Genomic DNA, 15,456 nt, shown 5'->3' on the forward strand with positions numbered 1-15,456 from the left:
GATCTCTCTCGCATTGAGCGATCCGCGTGGCGAGGTGTTGTAGAGAGCGACGAAGGAAGCACGCTGGAAGAAGCGGAGCGAGAGACACTGTTGAAAGCGAGACGAGATTGAGCTTGTGCGAAAATGGCAAACTTGATCGCCTGTTCTCTCAACTCGCTAGACCAAAGGCGTTAAAGGACGAGGAGATGCAGCAAGTAGGTCTGAATGGCAGTGCAATAGGCAAGGAGTGGAGGGGGTATTCGACATTTTGACACGAGGAAACGATAGGTATAAAACGAAAACAAACGAGAAGAGGGTTGTCAACAGCCTTGCGAATGATTGAGAAGAGAGCGATCGAGAGAGATGAGAGAATGCGATTATAGGTGAGGTGAAGAGAGTGTCGGACATCAGACTTTCGAACCTCTTCGAGTGAGAAGACTGAGTAAGCCCCCGACGCTTCCTTTTCGTTTTTGGTTCGAGTATGCGGCGCTCTCTGGACTGAGAGAAGATCGTGATCGAGCGTTGATGTAACTACTTGGTACGAGGAGGGAAGAGGGCGAGTCGACGACCGAGACGGGAGGAGAAGGGGGAGAGATTCCTCGAATGCGAGGTTCAGAAGAAGAGGCGCAAAAAGTCGATGCCGAGGAAGGTTCTCGAGCGAGACGAGGGGGAGAGGGCGCGGATCGATAGGCGGAATTGACGAGAGGAGAGGTTGCGCGAGATCGTCGCTCGTATTCGGGAGAAGGAGGAGAGTGCCAGGGAGCGATTGTCGCTCGGTCGTTGTTCCTCCCGTAGGGTAAGGACGTAACGACTGGTGAGATCGAGTAAGCGTCGAAGTGTGTCGTTGGGAAGAATCCAGTTTGATCGAGGGAGAGATCGGGCGAGGAAGAGGGAGATGAAGAAGCTGAAACCGGGATAGTGAGACCGCTCGGTTGAAGGTGAGGTGAATGAACGCTCCTCGTCGCATCGGAGAGGGAGAGTCCGAGGAGTTCGTGAGAGGATTCGAGGATCGTCGAGCTTGAAGTCGAAGCTGAGGGTGCCGACATTTCTCGAACGAATCGATTCGAGTCGGCGACACTTGAAGCCGTACTCGTTGTTGATGCGATAGAGAGTGTGCCAGAAGATCGAGGTCGATATGCTTGTCGCAACGAGCGAGTTGATCGAGTCGAGGGTGGACGTGGAGACGAGGAAGAAGTGTGATTTCGATGAACCGGGTTCGCAAGAGGAAAAGAGCCAGATCGAACGTGAGGATTCGGTGCGTCGCAATTGAGTGTCGGTACTGGGGTGAGGAGGAATTCGAGTGTCGTAGGAGTTTCGGGACCCAGAGAATCGTAAGTGCTCGAAGGAGAGAGGGCCTTTGTACTCGTTGGCATAGTCGAAGGGTCTGGCACCGAGAATGCGGGAACGACTCCCGTGGCGGTTGCTGGTCTCCTCCTGACTTTCGGCTCTTCTACCCTCGCGCGAGTTCGTGCAGGTTGACCGAATGATTCAGATTGTTCCGATCTTCGACGACCAGTCGAGGGTCTGAAGGGTCTATCTTCGAGCATCGCTGTCTCGGGCGAAGGTTGTCGTTCAGGAGCAGGAATCTCAACGGTGGAGGGAGAAGGGTCGGGAGAGAGGTTGAGGCGAAGGTTGAAATCAGAGTGACGGCGAGCACCCATGGAACGAGCAGAGGAGAAAGTCGAGGGTAATCGAAGGAAAGAAGAGTTGAGTCGTTCCGGGACATTGACGGCAGCCAAGTGGATCGGTAGTCGGTCTAGGTCGAGGTGTCGTTCAGGAGCGAATGATCCACCACTTCGTTTGTAAGAAATCTATTCGAGTGAGTCGTCAGTGTTGAAAACGCGGTCAGGTGAAATCAGGATGGACTTACTCGTGGTCTGATCGTGTAGTTGATCCTGATGAACTTGTTCTCGCCCGTCTCTCCTAAACTCCATCGATGATTCGAAGAGGGTCGTGGTCTGAACTTCAACTGCGCCCTCGCCTCGACGAATCCGTTTTCCCCTTCCGACAACATCAGCGGCCACGAAGATCTTGCTACAGAGGTTGATGGAGAAGACGTCGAAGCGCGATCGGGAGGAGAAGGGGATCTTCGCCAGAGAAGTCGATCGTGTTCTTCTGTCGGTGTTGAGCTCGGAGTGTGAAAGGGAGAGATTGCGAGTTTCGGAGAGTCGTCAAGGCGGAAGAAGTCAAGAGGAATGTCGTCGATGACCGTCGAAGATGTCGAGCCGTAGAGGATTGTGACTTCGCGCGAAAGAATGAGTTCGAGGGATTTGAGGCAGAAAGTGGAAGAAGCGGGAGCGCGGAAGTGGACGGAGATCTCAGACGAATCGTTCCAACCGAGAGGTCGATTCGGGATGCGGATGTCGTAATCGAGAGGGATCGGGGAAGGAGAAGAAGTCCAAGCGAGGGGAGGGAGTGAGGGAGAAGAGAGAGCGGGGAGAGAATGCCGCAGGAGACTGACTTCACGAGGAGGAGCTGATGTCGGTCGATCTCGAGGGAACGTGAGAGCTAAGAAAGCGAGTAGTCGAGTATGTGAGCTTTGCTGTGAACTGAGATTTGATTCGTTTCGGATGTGACTTACTCGCTTCGAGCTTCCACGACGTCACGGCAGAATGACCCGGTACTTTTCCTAACATCATTCCCATCCTTGACAACCCTCGAGTTGACGGAGGAACGACGAGCTCGAACTCTTTTTCCCATTCTCCCATTTTCGCTGAACTCGAACCTTTCCCTGGTAACCATACGACCTCTTCCCTCACGACCTCCCTCGTCGTCGCTCTATTGAGGATGTCGATTCGAACGAGTCTGACGACGGCTGAACAGAGTTCGACTGGTTTCGGATGAGGATGTCGTTGATCGTATTTGACTGATAATTTCCCTCTCAACGTCACGTCCGTCAACCCGAATAGCCCATCGAACGGGAATTCGGGTGCGTTGGGGTTCCCGCGAGAGGGGAGGAGCGTTACGAGGAGCATAGTCGAAGAGTGAGAATGGAAAAGTTGCGAGATGTTAACGAATTGAGTTGCTTCAGTTTCTAGTTTCCATTCCTTCCGTTCGGCTGTTCGTGATTAGTGTAGAGTAGGATGGGGTAAGAGGGAAAGGAAGGGGATGTTCGATCGGTCAGGTCGGCGGTCGAAACAAAGTTGAATTAAAGAAACGTCGACGCGAAGATGAGAGGGGGTTTGGGTCGAAGAGAGCTTCGAGGGTGTTCGAGCCTATTCTGTGTCGTCTGTAAGGGCCCAATACTGTACGAGTTAGCCTTCCACATTCGCAGGAAGAAAGTGGAAACGAATCGAATTGAATGAGCGCACACTTAAATTTCGGCGTCTCGACTGAGTCGAAAGGCGGGGGATAAGGTTGAAACGACGACCGACTTGACGACGACCACCGAGTTGCTTGTAGCTGGTAGAGCGAGAGAGTCGAGGTGAAGAAAGTGAATGTGACGAGAACAAGGGGGAGGGAGGCGGTCAGCAAGACCCGGGAGAAAGTCGAACCTCCCAAGATCAACTAACAAATCGAGCCAAAGTTAGCGCAGAAAAAATAGGAGGATTCGATCGACTTTTTTCGGAGTGAACACCGCGAACTTCGCAACTTGCGTCCAAATTCGTTCAAATTCGCTTTGGTAACTCGTTCCAACGGTCCACCGTAGCTTCGAATCTTTTCGTGCGAGTGCGGAAGAGTCCATCGACGTGATCGATTACAGAGATGAATGAGCGAAGCGGCCAGACGGTCAGTCGTCTCGTTCAGAATTCTCACCCCCAGCGCTCTCTCTTTCTCTCTTGGCGATACGCACCTGAGCTTCTCCCCTTCAACGAACGACGAAGGGTTACGACGGAAAGATTAAGCTACCGAAGCGGAAACTTTCCGTGCAACGAAGCGCCGGAATATTGGATTTTGTTTTCTCGCGACGTGACGAGATAGATAGCCTCGGCCTCCTCCTAGGAGATTTCCTGGTGCTCGGCGGAAAGACAGTTCTAAGGTTCAGCTCGTCTCGTGAGCATGACTTGCGGAGAAAGGGAACCGAATACAATACAGTGCCGTAGCTCGAATCGAGTAATGAAAATCCGTGAGCTAAGTCACTCACGCTTTTGTATTCGAGCTACCCCCTGCGCTTCCAAGTCTCCCCGGCTCATGCCATCACAAGCATCTCAAATCGAACGATCCGTCTTGCATCGTTGAAGTCGTTTAGACGCAGTGGACTTGAGAATATAGAGCCGTCCTTTGTATTTGAAAAGTAGAGTAGAAACTAAGAGAAATTTGGCGTAACAGTCCGGGTAATGATTCGATCTGACGGCATTACAGAACAAGAACAAATGGGACTTTCGAGAGGTGGGTCGCGGGTCGGTCGGTCGGAGGAGAATTCGAAGACTTGGAAGGTGGGAAGAAAGAACTTCCGCTCTTTAGCGAGACTCCGGGTTGCTCAGCGTTCCCTTTCTTGACGTTTGCATAGACGGTGCATGTAAGCTATCGGAGTGAGTGGAAGGAGGAGAAGAGAGAAGCGCACTTGCAAATACAACTTCTACCACCGACCTCACATAGCGCGCCACGAACAGCTCCGTACTGTACAGAGTACAGTCTAGAGATGGCGCAACCATCGCCTACACCTTCGAGCGAGATAATCCACTTGGTTTCGACCTTTGCCGACACTCTCGATTCCCTTCCTCCATCCCTCACCCGCAGCCTCTCCGACCTGAAAGAACTTGATGCTGTACTATCAGGTGAGCTCTCTCATTGCGAATCGCTAAGTAAGCCGCGGCTGATTCCAAGATGGGAGAGACTGCAGGTTCACTCCAAAGCATCACCGACAAGTTGAAACTCTTGTCGGAAATGATGTATACTCCTCCTCCGGGCAGCACAGAAGCCGAGAATGAACCCAAGTACACTCCACTCGAACGGCTCAAGTTGTTGAGGGAAGTGACGGAGGACGCGAGGACGTTTCAAGTCGGTGGGGAAGACAAGATTAGAGTCGCTACCAATACTTGCGAGAGTGTGAGTACACTCCCTGAACGGTTCTATCGAGTGAGAGCTGAACGTGTTCTCGGTTGGTTCAGATTTCGACTTCGACTTCACACCTCGCAACTCTTTCTTCTCTCCTCCTCTCGTTCCTCCCCGGTCACCTCCTACCTCAACTCCCAGCTCCATCAGCTCCTCACGGCTATCCTGCATCTTCTACGCCCGCCTCCTCTCTCGCCCGTCGACAATTATTCGATTATCCCGCTTCTCGACAAGCAGCTCAACAAGCACCAAATCAACGATCTGCAGCCGCTTCTCGAGATCCTTACGATGTGAACCGAGGTAGATCGAGTGCCGCAAGTGGGAAGAAACGAGCTCAAGTCGATCCATATAACGGAATGATGGCGGCAGACGATTTCGCCTACGTTCCATCTGGAGGAGGAGGAGGCGGAGGAGGAGGATCATCTTCGAGTCGTAAACAACAAGACAACGCCTTCAAGGACCCTTCGCAACGTCACCCGAATCAGTACACGAAGAAACGAGCGCAAGCTCAAACGGGTTCGATCGGAGGAAGTCAGGGTGCGGCTGGATTCGCGGGAAGTGGGATTGGTTCGAGCATGACGGGGGCTCAGGGATCGAGCTTGTATCCTCCGATTCCATCTCATCCCTTGGGAATGACTGCAGTCGACGCAGTAAAGGAGAAACGTCGAGGTGCGGCAGAACCTCTCGCCCCCGCGATGAGTCAGAATGGGAACAGCAGTCGAGCGGGAAGTGTCGTAGGTGGAAATGGAGGATCTGTATACGGAGCAGCCGGAATAGCAAGTCAGGACGAATACAATTTGGCGACTCTTGGAGGTGGATCGAGTCAGAGAGCAGCGGCAAAGAGGAAACAGGAAGAAGTCGCAGGTGCGAGTAAACGCAGGAAGAAGGGGTGAGTTCTCGCTCGAGACGTATGGACTTGCTCGCCGGCTCGAGAGTCGCAGCAGCGACTTTCGAAAGAATTCGAACTGATTTTCTCTCTTCGTTGCGTAGAATCGACTCTCCCGACCCCGTCGCTCGTACTCTCCCAGGTCAAATCGCTGCTACGGCGAAAGCACCTCGTCGACAAGCTTCGACCATCTTGAACGAACCTCCTTCTCCCGCTCAACTTTTACCGCTCGAAGACGAATTCGAAGCGCTCGAAGGAGACGACGACGCCGACAAGACGTTGTATTGCTTCTGTCAACGAGTTAGTTTCGGAGAGATGATTGCTTGTGACGCTCCAGATTGTGAACACGAATGGGTGAGTTTTCAATTTTCGCAAAGACACGCTATTAGTTTGCGCTGTGCTGACGTTCTCCTGTTCTCTCATTCAGTTCCATCTCCCTTGTGTCGGACTCAAGAGTATTCCAGATGGTCGTTGGTTCTGCGATGAATGTCGAGTAAGTCTGTCCCTTCTCCCCTTCGAATTTGCGCTCAGGAAACTGAGACTCTTTCCTCATCAGCGCGCGAATCCCAAAAGCAAGAAACGAAGATAGATTCGAGCTTCGAAGGCAATTTCCTGCTCTTTACAATTCAGCCCGTCCGAATCGGGTCTCGACTTCTTCTCTTGCAAAATCCATGTTGTTCTCGGTTCTACCAGCAGATCGTTGCTCGTCTGGATCTGATGAAGATCGCCTCGAGAACGCAAGAGAGTACGTAAGCTCAGATCGTGTTGCGAGATTTCGGACACTTGTGCGATTTTCGCGGCGCTTGGACTAAGCCGCAAAGACTAGAACATTCGTTCTCTCTTTCGATTACATAGCAGTACGAGTAAGAGACTACAGTATCACGCTTACAAAAGAAGTAGCGCTGAGTGCTGAGTCAGTCGAAAGAAAAAAGAGACCTCCGCCGAAACGTCCGTTCGCTCTCGACCACCTCTCCTTACACATAGCATGCTCTTCTCTCCACGCTACCTCCTATAGAAACGATGTCAGATCACTACGACAACGAGAAGCCCCTCGGATCGCCTAGCTCGGAACAACACGCCCAACTCGGAGAACTTCCTCCAACAACTCGATCTCATTCCCACCTCTCCACTCAATCGACTGCTACTCCGATACCAGATCCTCAGAAGAATGTCAAGCGTCTTCCACCTATGCGAGAAGCGCTCAAGAAGACGGTACTGAGTGGAGTGATGTTGGTAGTCGTTTTCTGGGTGTGCGCCCTATGGTGAGTCTTCCCCTTGTCCCTGTCTCAAGTCCAAGTAGCTGATCAGATCCAACACCGCGACTGCAGGTTGTTCGGACTCTTTGTGAGCCCTTTTCCCTCACACTCTTCCTCCTTTTTCGGTTGACTGAACTTTCTATCCCCGTTCAGTATGATAACTCTCAGCACGCTCATCGGCTGCGTATCCTCGTAGTTGACTTTGATGGAGCTTCCGTCGGTGAGTCCCGCTCGCTCGAATCGTAAATATTCGATCAAAGGTGACTCAAAACTATCGCAGGTTCGGCTCTTCTCTCCTCGATTGCCCGAGTCAATGGCCAGAAGACATGGCCGACTTTCGTCGTCGAATCATCAAATACGAGCTCGCCCTCAGAAGTCCAACAACGAGTGTTTGATGGAGAGTTTTGGGGAGGTATTTACTCGAGTCCTGGAGCGACGAATCGATTCGAAGACGCTCTCGCCTCGAGTTCAGCTGCGAGCTCGTATGAACCGATGTCAGCACTCTACTATACAGGAAACGAAGTTAGATTCAATACCGTGAGTGCGAGATTCGTTCAGCTCCCTTTGTTCCGAATTGAGCTATACGAGTTCCGTATTCGCAGGCTTGGTCGGCATTCGTATTAGCGCCCTTGAACCGTATCGTGCAAAGCTCCGTTGCTACCTTCGCTCGAGAAACCGTCGCACCCCTTCTCGCGAGCGGAACAACCTACCCTTCCGAGTCGGCTGCCGTTTTGGCGAACCCAGTCGAGGCTTCTTTCGTCAACCTCGTTCCGTTCGAGTTTGGTAGTCGTATCGTTTACAACACGATTGGGTTCGTATTCCCTTCTTTGTTCCAGTTCTTCGTAAGTCTCCTTCTCGATCTTTCAATTCGAAACTGTTCTGATCGCTGCTTTCCTCGCAGTTCCTCCTCGCCGTGAATGGAGTATTCACCATGACCGGAGCCTATCGAGGCATGTCACTTCGACAACACTACAAGCTACGCATCCCTCTCGGTTTTGTTTGGACTCTCGTCAACGCTTTGTGTCTTGTTGGATGGGATTTGATTTTCAAGGAGTCGTTCTACATCTCGGCTAAGAACTTCTTTGGTCTTCTGGGAGTCATGTGGTGAGTGTTCCTCTCGAATTCGCTGAAAGAGCGTCAGATTCTGACTCATTTCGGTCGTTGCCTACAGGTTGAACAACTATATCACTTTCCTCTTCTTCGACTGTCTCGCGACTTTCGTTCCTCCAGCTTTCTTCTCTTACCCGACTGCGCTCTGGATCATCATTTCCGGTGAGCCTCGGTTTCCTACCTCGAAGCGAGAATTTTCGGACTGGTCTCACGCTTTTCCGATTTCGCAGTTGCCTCCGTCATCTACCCTCTCGAGCTAGCGAACGTGTTCTACCGCGTCCATTATGCCGTTCCAGCTCACGCGAGTGAGTCTATAACTCCAATCCTTTCTCCTTTTCCCGCTTCTTTCGCTCTCAAGCTGATACTTGCTTTCCTCTCGCTAGCCTGGGCAATCATGATCACCGTTCTCTCCCATGGAGGGGCAAATACGCTGCGTTACAACCTCCCAATCCTCTTCGCCTGGCTCGTTCTCCTTCAAGGGATTCTCGTCCTCGCACTTCGCAAACGAACAAGAGACGGAAGAATACCTCCGACGGAACAGCATGGGAGACCAAAGGGGGTGTAGGAGGTCGAAGGAGTGTAGTAGATTCGGATACACAGATTCACACGGTAATCACCTAATTTTCCGAGAAAGCGAAGATGCGGCGAAACGGAATCTACGAGATTCGCGAAAGCTGCGAGACGAGTTCATGCTCCGAGTAAGCGCTCAAGCTCTAGCACACAGCTCCTGAATGCAGTCAGCAGCCGAAAGTATACACTACTGTCGCACGCTGAGTCGAGTGAGGCTGGCAAAGTGCAAGGTGAGAAACTGGCGAGAATGCAAAACTGCTCGAGACGAAAGCTTTCGCTCTCTCTTCCAACGTCGAAGGTATCGGGGAGTTTCTCTCGCATACTCTCGATGATGAAAGGGTACTCTCGAAGAAGAAGGATACTCGGAGGACAGAGGAGGAAGTGTAGTAGATTTCACGAGGTCGAACTCGCTCCCAAAAACAACACAAGTTACTCAGCTTTAGCAGGCTCAGAGACAGAGCGCATCACCACACTACGTCGTACAGATGCTCCTTCCCGAAGGAAGAAAAGCACCCTGACAGCTCAATTCACGAAGGAATGAGAGGTACGAACGAGTTAAAAGGTCATCGACGGACACTGGGTAGTGTTCGAGTTCTCGCTTCTAGAACGGTGGATACGCCTCGTAAATCATCGTGGCCTGTAAACAGTGTAGCTCGTTTGAAAGGAGCAAGACAACCAGAGAGAAACTATAACTAGATCCTGACTCTGTAGAGCACGAGAGAGAGGGTCAATGAGAGAGTCTCTTGATTGAACAGTATAGTGAGGTTTGAACGTACGAGTTGGTCTTAGGGAGAAAAGAGAGGTCTCGGATTCAGAGAGGGTTTTGTGAGGTCGCGTTCAAAGAGTTTCGACAAATCCCATCTCGCTCGTGGTGCAAGTTTCTACCGCTCTTCCTCTCGTCTTTTTCGAGTTATCCTTAGAGACTCTCCAGGAAACGCCCTTCTGAACGTAGAAGATATCGAATGGCAATGGAGGGAGAAGACTGTCCCCCGGGTTGAAGTAGAGCAAAGGTCGTTCGCAAAATATTCGAACAAAACGAGTTCGAACGAGACGACTTTGCGTTCGCTAGACTAGTCCCGTCGCGCACGTTACACATGGGACCCTGTGACGTTCGTCGTCGACTGTGAAGAAACGATTCACGAAAGAGCACCCGAAACAGGGCAGCAAGCTTGAACTGTCGATTTCGAAACCTCGCGAGAACGACGCCTCGAAAGTTCTCGAGCTGGCATTGCCTCGTGAGCCTTGAAGGGTAGGTACGCTATGCGAGAGGGTATACAACGACTGTGAAGGCGGTAGAGCTGGAGCAAGGAACGCGCATGTATGAAGCGCAATCGAGGTGCGATTGTGAGCTTGAGGCTTCGCCTGCAAGCTGAGAGAGCTCGAACGAAACCCGCGGGACTCTAGCAGGAAGCCGTTACGAACAAGCGACACAATACTCAACAAAGCCATTGGAAATCCCGAGCGCGCGAAGAACATGTCCAGAAGCAGCGAGACGACAGCGAAAAAAAAATTCGAGATAAGACCCAGCTACAGCTGGCTTGATGCCCACCTTGTCGACCGAAGCTGCGATCACGTCCAGAGCAAGCATGGTAGCCTAGAAATCGGATCAAGAACCAAGAACGAAGATCGTTCGAAGTCAGGTCGCGGAAACGAAAAGAGGAGCTCCTTCCTTCAACCTTCGTCACGATGATGGAGCCTCGCTGGGCCACTGTAGACAATGCTCCGACCACGCCTGTCCTGTTCCTAAATGCTGCTTGCTGCTCGACGTTGCGGCGATTAGAGTCGATGTTGTCGATAGCATTCTCCGCGACGATTTCCCCTCTAACGTCCGCCCGCAACGGTCGTATCGCACCCACAGACGCTCTTCCACCCACCAACCTTTACGATAACGATCGAATCGTAGCGAGTTGCAGCGAAAGTATTCAATGATGTAGCTGGAATTTGAATCGGGTTTCGAAGAACGGGATTAGCTGCCGAAGGAGTTCCACCAAAGCGTGGTCGTTATGCGTCGACTGTCAATGCTTACACGAGCGAGAAGAGCGAAGAATAGGTCGATGACAGAGTCTGGAGAAGGGAGAGAAGTTTCTCTTGGCCAGATCTGTTTTTATCCTCTCTTCACTTCGATCCACTCCTTCGACCCTCTCACGACTCGATCAGAAGCACCTCGAGACTCAATCAAGCGAGTCAGACAGTCCCCGGCACTACTCTTTCGTCTCTCTCTCATCGCTCAACTCGGTCGGATCGAAATTCACGCCCCTACAACTCGTCGACCCCGCTCAGTTCTCCCTCGAATTCGATACTGAAAGACGCACAGAAGCGTTATAGAAGTTCTACCGCAAGATGGCGGAATCGGCGTTGTCATGGATGGTGAGGAGGTCAGAAGTGTTTCGTCCAGCGACGATGGACCCTGCCGATGCTGAACTTTACGAAGGAGCTGGTACTTTCGAAGAAGCTTCGTGAGTCCAATAACGCTCTTCTTGTCACCCTTCGTTCGTTGTCTTGGAGCGAGTCGAAGCGAGAAAGAGTGAAACTGACGATTTGTCTTTATTCAACTTCCCTTCGACAGACACGAGATGTTTACGGTTGTGACAGAAGTGAGTCTGCACGCTGAGGACCTTCGAGATGTGTTCAGAGACTGATCGTCCTTAATGAACTCAGGTCAACATCGTGCATCTCGCAATCACGATTCTAACCCTTTTCATCACTTTCTTCGGTCTCTTCTCGTGAGTTCACTCCAAGACGAAAGACAGAAGTATAAGCTGATGTGTATGAGCCGTCGACAGGGGTTTCATCAAGGAGCGAATGTACATTGGAGAAGCAATTATCGCAACTTGTTTCGGAATCGCTTTCTCGTACGTCTCTGCTCCGTCTCCCGAGTTCATCATCCGCGTGGAGGAGGCCTGACGTGAACCTCATTGCATAGATCATACGGTGCCGGTATTTTCGCGCCTCGCACTTGGGCAGCAGGTAGGTCAATTATCGTTTTGTCGTTCAAGGAGCATAAGCTAACCCTGCACTTCATCCCATTCCAGGTCATCATGCCGACGAGATTACCCTCGAACTCACTCGAATCGTCATCGCTCTATCAGTCTTTGCTGTCGGAGTCGAATTGCCCAAGTGAGTAAACTCTGTTCTTCTCGACTCCCGACCTGCCTCTGACCTCTTCGTCTTTGCAGGGCCTACGTTCTCCGACACTGGAAGAGTTTGGCCATGTTACTCGGACCCATGTCAGTCTCTCGATCTCTCTCCCGTTTTCTCGCTCGAATTTGCGCCTGACGCCCTCACTTTCGTCGAATCCTCGTAGCATGTTGATGGGATGGATGGTCGCCGGAGTTTTGATGTACGCGATCATTCCCGGACTCGAATTCTTGCCGGCTCTCGTCATCGCCGCGGGAGTAACTCCTACCGATCCGATTCTCGCTTCGTCGGTCGTTGGAAAAGGAAAATACGCTCAAGAACACGTACCGAGTCATATTCGACACATCTTACAAGCTGAATCGGGATGCAACGATGGTGCTGCGTTTCCTTTCCTCGTGAGTTCTCTCTCGCATGCGAAGTCTACTATCTTCCAGTTCGACGAGAAACTCACTCGTTTTTTGAACAGTATCTCGCCTTGTTCCTCCTCCTTCGTGGTACTCATTCGGTCGGAGAATCAATCGGTTACTGGATCCTCCTCGTCTTACTCTATCAAATTATTCTCGGAATCATCATCGGTGCCGTCGTGGGAATCGTCGCTCGCAAACTCCTCAAGTTCTCGAAGAGACGAGAATTGATCGATCGTGAATCAATGGTCGCGATGTATGTCGCTCTATCGTTGCTCGTTACCGGGTTGACGACGTTAGCTGGTTCGGATGATTTGTTGGCGGCTTTCGCTTGTGGAACCGCGTTCGCTTGGGATGATTGGTCAGTTCACGAGTCTTCCTCACTATCTCACCATCGATCTAGTGGGTTGACATTCTTGAGGACGTATAGGTTTACCGAATCTATCGAAGAATCCAATTTCTCCTCAACGATCGATCTACTCGCCAACTCTGCGATTTTCATTTACATCGGAGCCACGATGCCTTTCGCAGCTTGGAACAACGGTTACACGACTCTAGTACCTTGGAGGATGGTCTTGCTGTGTCTCGGGATCTTGACATTGAGGAGGCTACCGACAATGTTTGCGCTTCAATGGTGGATTCCCGATATTAAAACGAGGAGGGAAGCGTTGTTTGCGGGTCATTTCGGACCGATGGGTGTGGGAGCGATCTTTATCGTGAGTCTGACCCTCGAGCACGAACATCAGCGAGGGAAAACTGACAGAGTTGTTTCGGTTTCAGTCGACTTTGGCGGCGACGAAATTACCGACTCCTCAAATCCCTCCGCGGGACAACATTGAAACTCTCGCTCTCATTTGCGTTCCCGTCACTTACTGTATCGTTCTATCCTCGATTCTCGGTAAGCTTTCTCACCTTCTCTCATCTCTTCGAAACTCGTTTCGCTGACAACTTTCTCAATTGACCTTAGTTCACGGACTAACTATCTCCTTCTTCACCCTCGGTCGACGAGTTCACTCTCGCGTCCAATCCTTCTCTCGCACTCTCACCGCTCAATCCGGCAACTCTCGTTTCGGCACAACTTTCTCGATCTCGGGTCGCGACGGCGCGGCCGAACCTAGCTGGATGTCACGAGTCAAGCGGGCGACTCGAGCAGAAGATATCGTTATTAATCGGGATGACGATGAGAGTCCGGAAAGTTTGGCGGAGAAAGGAATTACGAGAAAAGGGAGTGAGGAAAGTGGGAGTGATACGCTCGCGGCGGGAGAAGGGAGGAAACGGAAGGGATCGAGCGAGGAGGAGGAAGACCAGGCTGGAGAAGAGTCGGCAGAGGAGGATAGTGGAGTCGCGGCGATGTTCGGAGCGGCTCCGGAAGGCAAAGTTGGAGCGGGAAAGAAGGAACAACTTAGGAATGAATCGAAGGAGAAGAAAAAGGAGAATGAGGAAGTCGAGGAGAAGGAATCGGATATCGAGGAGAGTGGTGGAGCCGAAGTCTCGAAAGAGGTTCAAACGGAGGAGGACGTCGAGAGGGGAAGGAAACGGGAAGCGATGCATGGAAGGGATGTCGCAGAGGATGAACGAAGGGAGGCAGACGACAATCCTCCGAGAAACATTCTTGGCGACATCGGAGCAGACGCGGACGATTCGAAGGAAGCTCGACAGAGGTACAAGGAGAAAATGGCGTCGAAGTCGGGTAAAGGGAAAGGAAAAGATCACGACGAGGAAGAGAGGAGGAGTAGGTCACCGTCTCCCATCAACAAACACCGAAAACAGAAACGAGATCCTAGGTTGGAAGCGAGATACTGTCGAGGAACTCAAACTTGGAAAGACGGCCGAAAGGTGAGCACTGATTCCCCTTTCTTTACTCTCGCTTGACTGGGCTGACCCCTGAGCTTATTCCGCGCAGATTATCATTGATCACGGAAATGGAGACGTCGAAGTCATCGATCCCGACGCAAGTCCCGAAGCGAGTCGAAAAGCAGAGAGACATCCTTCTCGACAAGTCCTGAACGTTCCCGACGGTATGATCGACGACGAGAAGGACCGAATGCGTACGAAACACGGCGAAGGAGACCACGAGGAAGGTGCCGTGAAACGAGTTGCTGCGAAGATGCTTCGTCAAGGTTCGTCGCTCGGAGCTGCTGTTCTCGGAACGGGACACAACGCCATCGAGAAGAAGATGTCACCGGAAGAGAAGGAGAGGAAGAGGAAGGAGAAGCTGGAGAGAGACGCTTGGTGTAGGAAAGAGAGACATTATCGAGATTCGAGTCCGTCGAGAGAAGAGGGAGACAAGGAATGGATCGAAGGTGACAAGGTGAGCTCACGAGTCTCCATCTATGTCTCTCGAATCGAATGCTGACTTCGATTCGATCTGCAGGTTGTCACGGAGCGACCAGACGGAAAGATTTCAGTTCGAGATTTGACGCCAAAGGAGAAACACGCTCGAGCGAAACGACACCTTTCCGCCCTCCAAGGACTCGGTCATTCGACTGAAGCTCTCGAAGCCGAATTCGCCAAGATCTTCGGCACTTCGAAACAGCGACAAGAAGAACCCCAATCTCGAGAACGAAAACCAGTCGCTTCAGGATCAGGTTCGAAACAGAGTGAATCAATGAAGAAGCAAGACTCTTCGACAGCACCTTCGACTCCTCGTGGCGATCAAGCTCGCTCTCGATCCCGAACTCCTTCCCCCGCTCCTCAACCGTCGAAAGGATTCGCTCTCACTCGCACGGATCGAATTGACCCTGTCTCGGACGATGAGGATGCAGCGGCCGAAGCCGAAGAAGCGCAAGAACAACCCCAATCTCTCAATTCCTCGACTTCGACTTCTCGACCTCCTCCCCGTCGACAAAACAGCTCGGCAATGTCCGTCGTTCGAGACCTCTTCCGTGTGAAAGACAACTCTTCTTCGACTCCTCGTGGATCACCCGAGACGAATCGTCATCAGTCGCCGGAAGCAGCAAACGATTCAGGTCCTTCGATCAGGTTCGCGAAAGTTGATCGTCCTGCGAGAGAAGGAGGAACAGCAGGATCGGGTAGACCTTTACCGGTTGTAGGAAGTGGGTTGAACGTCAGGAGGACGCCTTCGAAACGAGTCAACGAGTAGAATGAAAGCTCAACT

At 51.7% G+C, this 15,456-nt stretch overlaps 4 protein-coding genes across 4 annotated transcripts; 3 read left to right on the plus strand and 1 right to left on the minus strand.

Moving 5' to 3' along the window:
• Positions 1 to 386: 386 nt before the first annotated feature.
• JCM6883_005331 (uncharacterized protein) lies at positions 387 to 2,954 on the minus strand (the record flags this gene model as incomplete). The annotated part of the gene is made up of 3 exons (XM_076634408.1): positions 387 to 1,790; positions 1,850 to 2,487; positions 2,561 to 2,954. 3 exons carry the CDS (start codon positions 2,952 to 2,954, stop codon positions 387 to 389), a joined length of 2,436 nt encoding a protein of 811 aa, XP_076485619.1.
• Positions 2,955 to 4,561: 1,607 nt separating this feature from the next.
• Positions 4,562 to 6,449, plus strand: JCM6883_005332 (uncharacterized protein; the record flags this gene model as incomplete). The annotated part of the gene is made up of 6 exons (XM_076634409.1): positions 4,562 to 4,697; positions 4,763 to 4,968; positions 5,031 to 5,863; positions 5,965 to 6,214; positions 6,288 to 6,353; positions 6,417 to 6,449. The coding sequence occupies 6 exons, from the start codon at positions 4,562 to 4,564 to the stop codon at positions 6,447 to 6,449; spliced, it is 1,524 nt and encodes a 507-aa protein (XP_076485620.1).
• A 431-nt stretch (positions 6,450 to 6,880) lies between these two features.
• On the plus strand, positions 6,881 to 8,791 carry JCM6883_005333 (uncharacterized protein; the record flags this gene model as incomplete). The annotated part of the gene is made up of 9 exons (XM_076634410.1): positions 6,881 to 7,122; positions 7,189 to 7,204; positions 7,270 to 7,336; positions 7,397 to 7,653; positions 7,719 to 7,958; positions 8,018 to 8,220; positions 8,288 to 8,388; positions 8,457 to 8,531; positions 8,610 to 8,791. The coding sequence occupies 9 exons, from the start codon at positions 6,881 to 6,883 to the stop codon at positions 8,789 to 8,791; spliced, it is 1,383 nt and encodes a 460-aa protein (XP_076485621.1).
• A 2,345-nt stretch (positions 8,792 to 11,136) lies between these two features.
• Positions 11,137 to 15,441, plus strand: JCM6883_005334 (uncharacterized protein; the record flags this gene model as incomplete). Its single annotated transcript, XM_076634411.1, has 14 exons — positions 11,137 to 11,252; positions 11,363 to 11,390; positions 11,455 to 11,519; positions 11,580 to 11,648; positions 11,720 to 11,763; positions 11,829 to 11,913; positions 11,973 to 12,023; positions 12,101 to 12,329; positions 12,401 to 12,699; positions 12,769 to 13,054; positions 13,119 to 13,236; positions 13,306 to 14,174; positions 14,242 to 14,649; positions 14,713 to 15,441. 14 exons carry the CDS (start codon positions 11,137 to 11,139, stop codon positions 15,439 to 15,441), a joined length of 3,396 nt encoding a protein of 1,131 aa, XP_076485622.1.
• Between the last annotated feature and the right edge of the window lie 15 nt (positions 15,442 to 15,456).

The sequence above is a fragment of the Sporobolomyces salmoneus genome (assembly GCF_050403485.1).
Source record: "Sporobolomyces salmoneus JCM6883 DNA, S_salmoneus_JCM6883_v1_ctg59, whole genome shotgun sequence".
NCBI lineage: Eukaryota > Fungi > Basidiomycota > Microbotryomycetes > Sporidiobolales > Sporidiobolaceae > Sporobolomyces > Sporobolomyces salmoneus.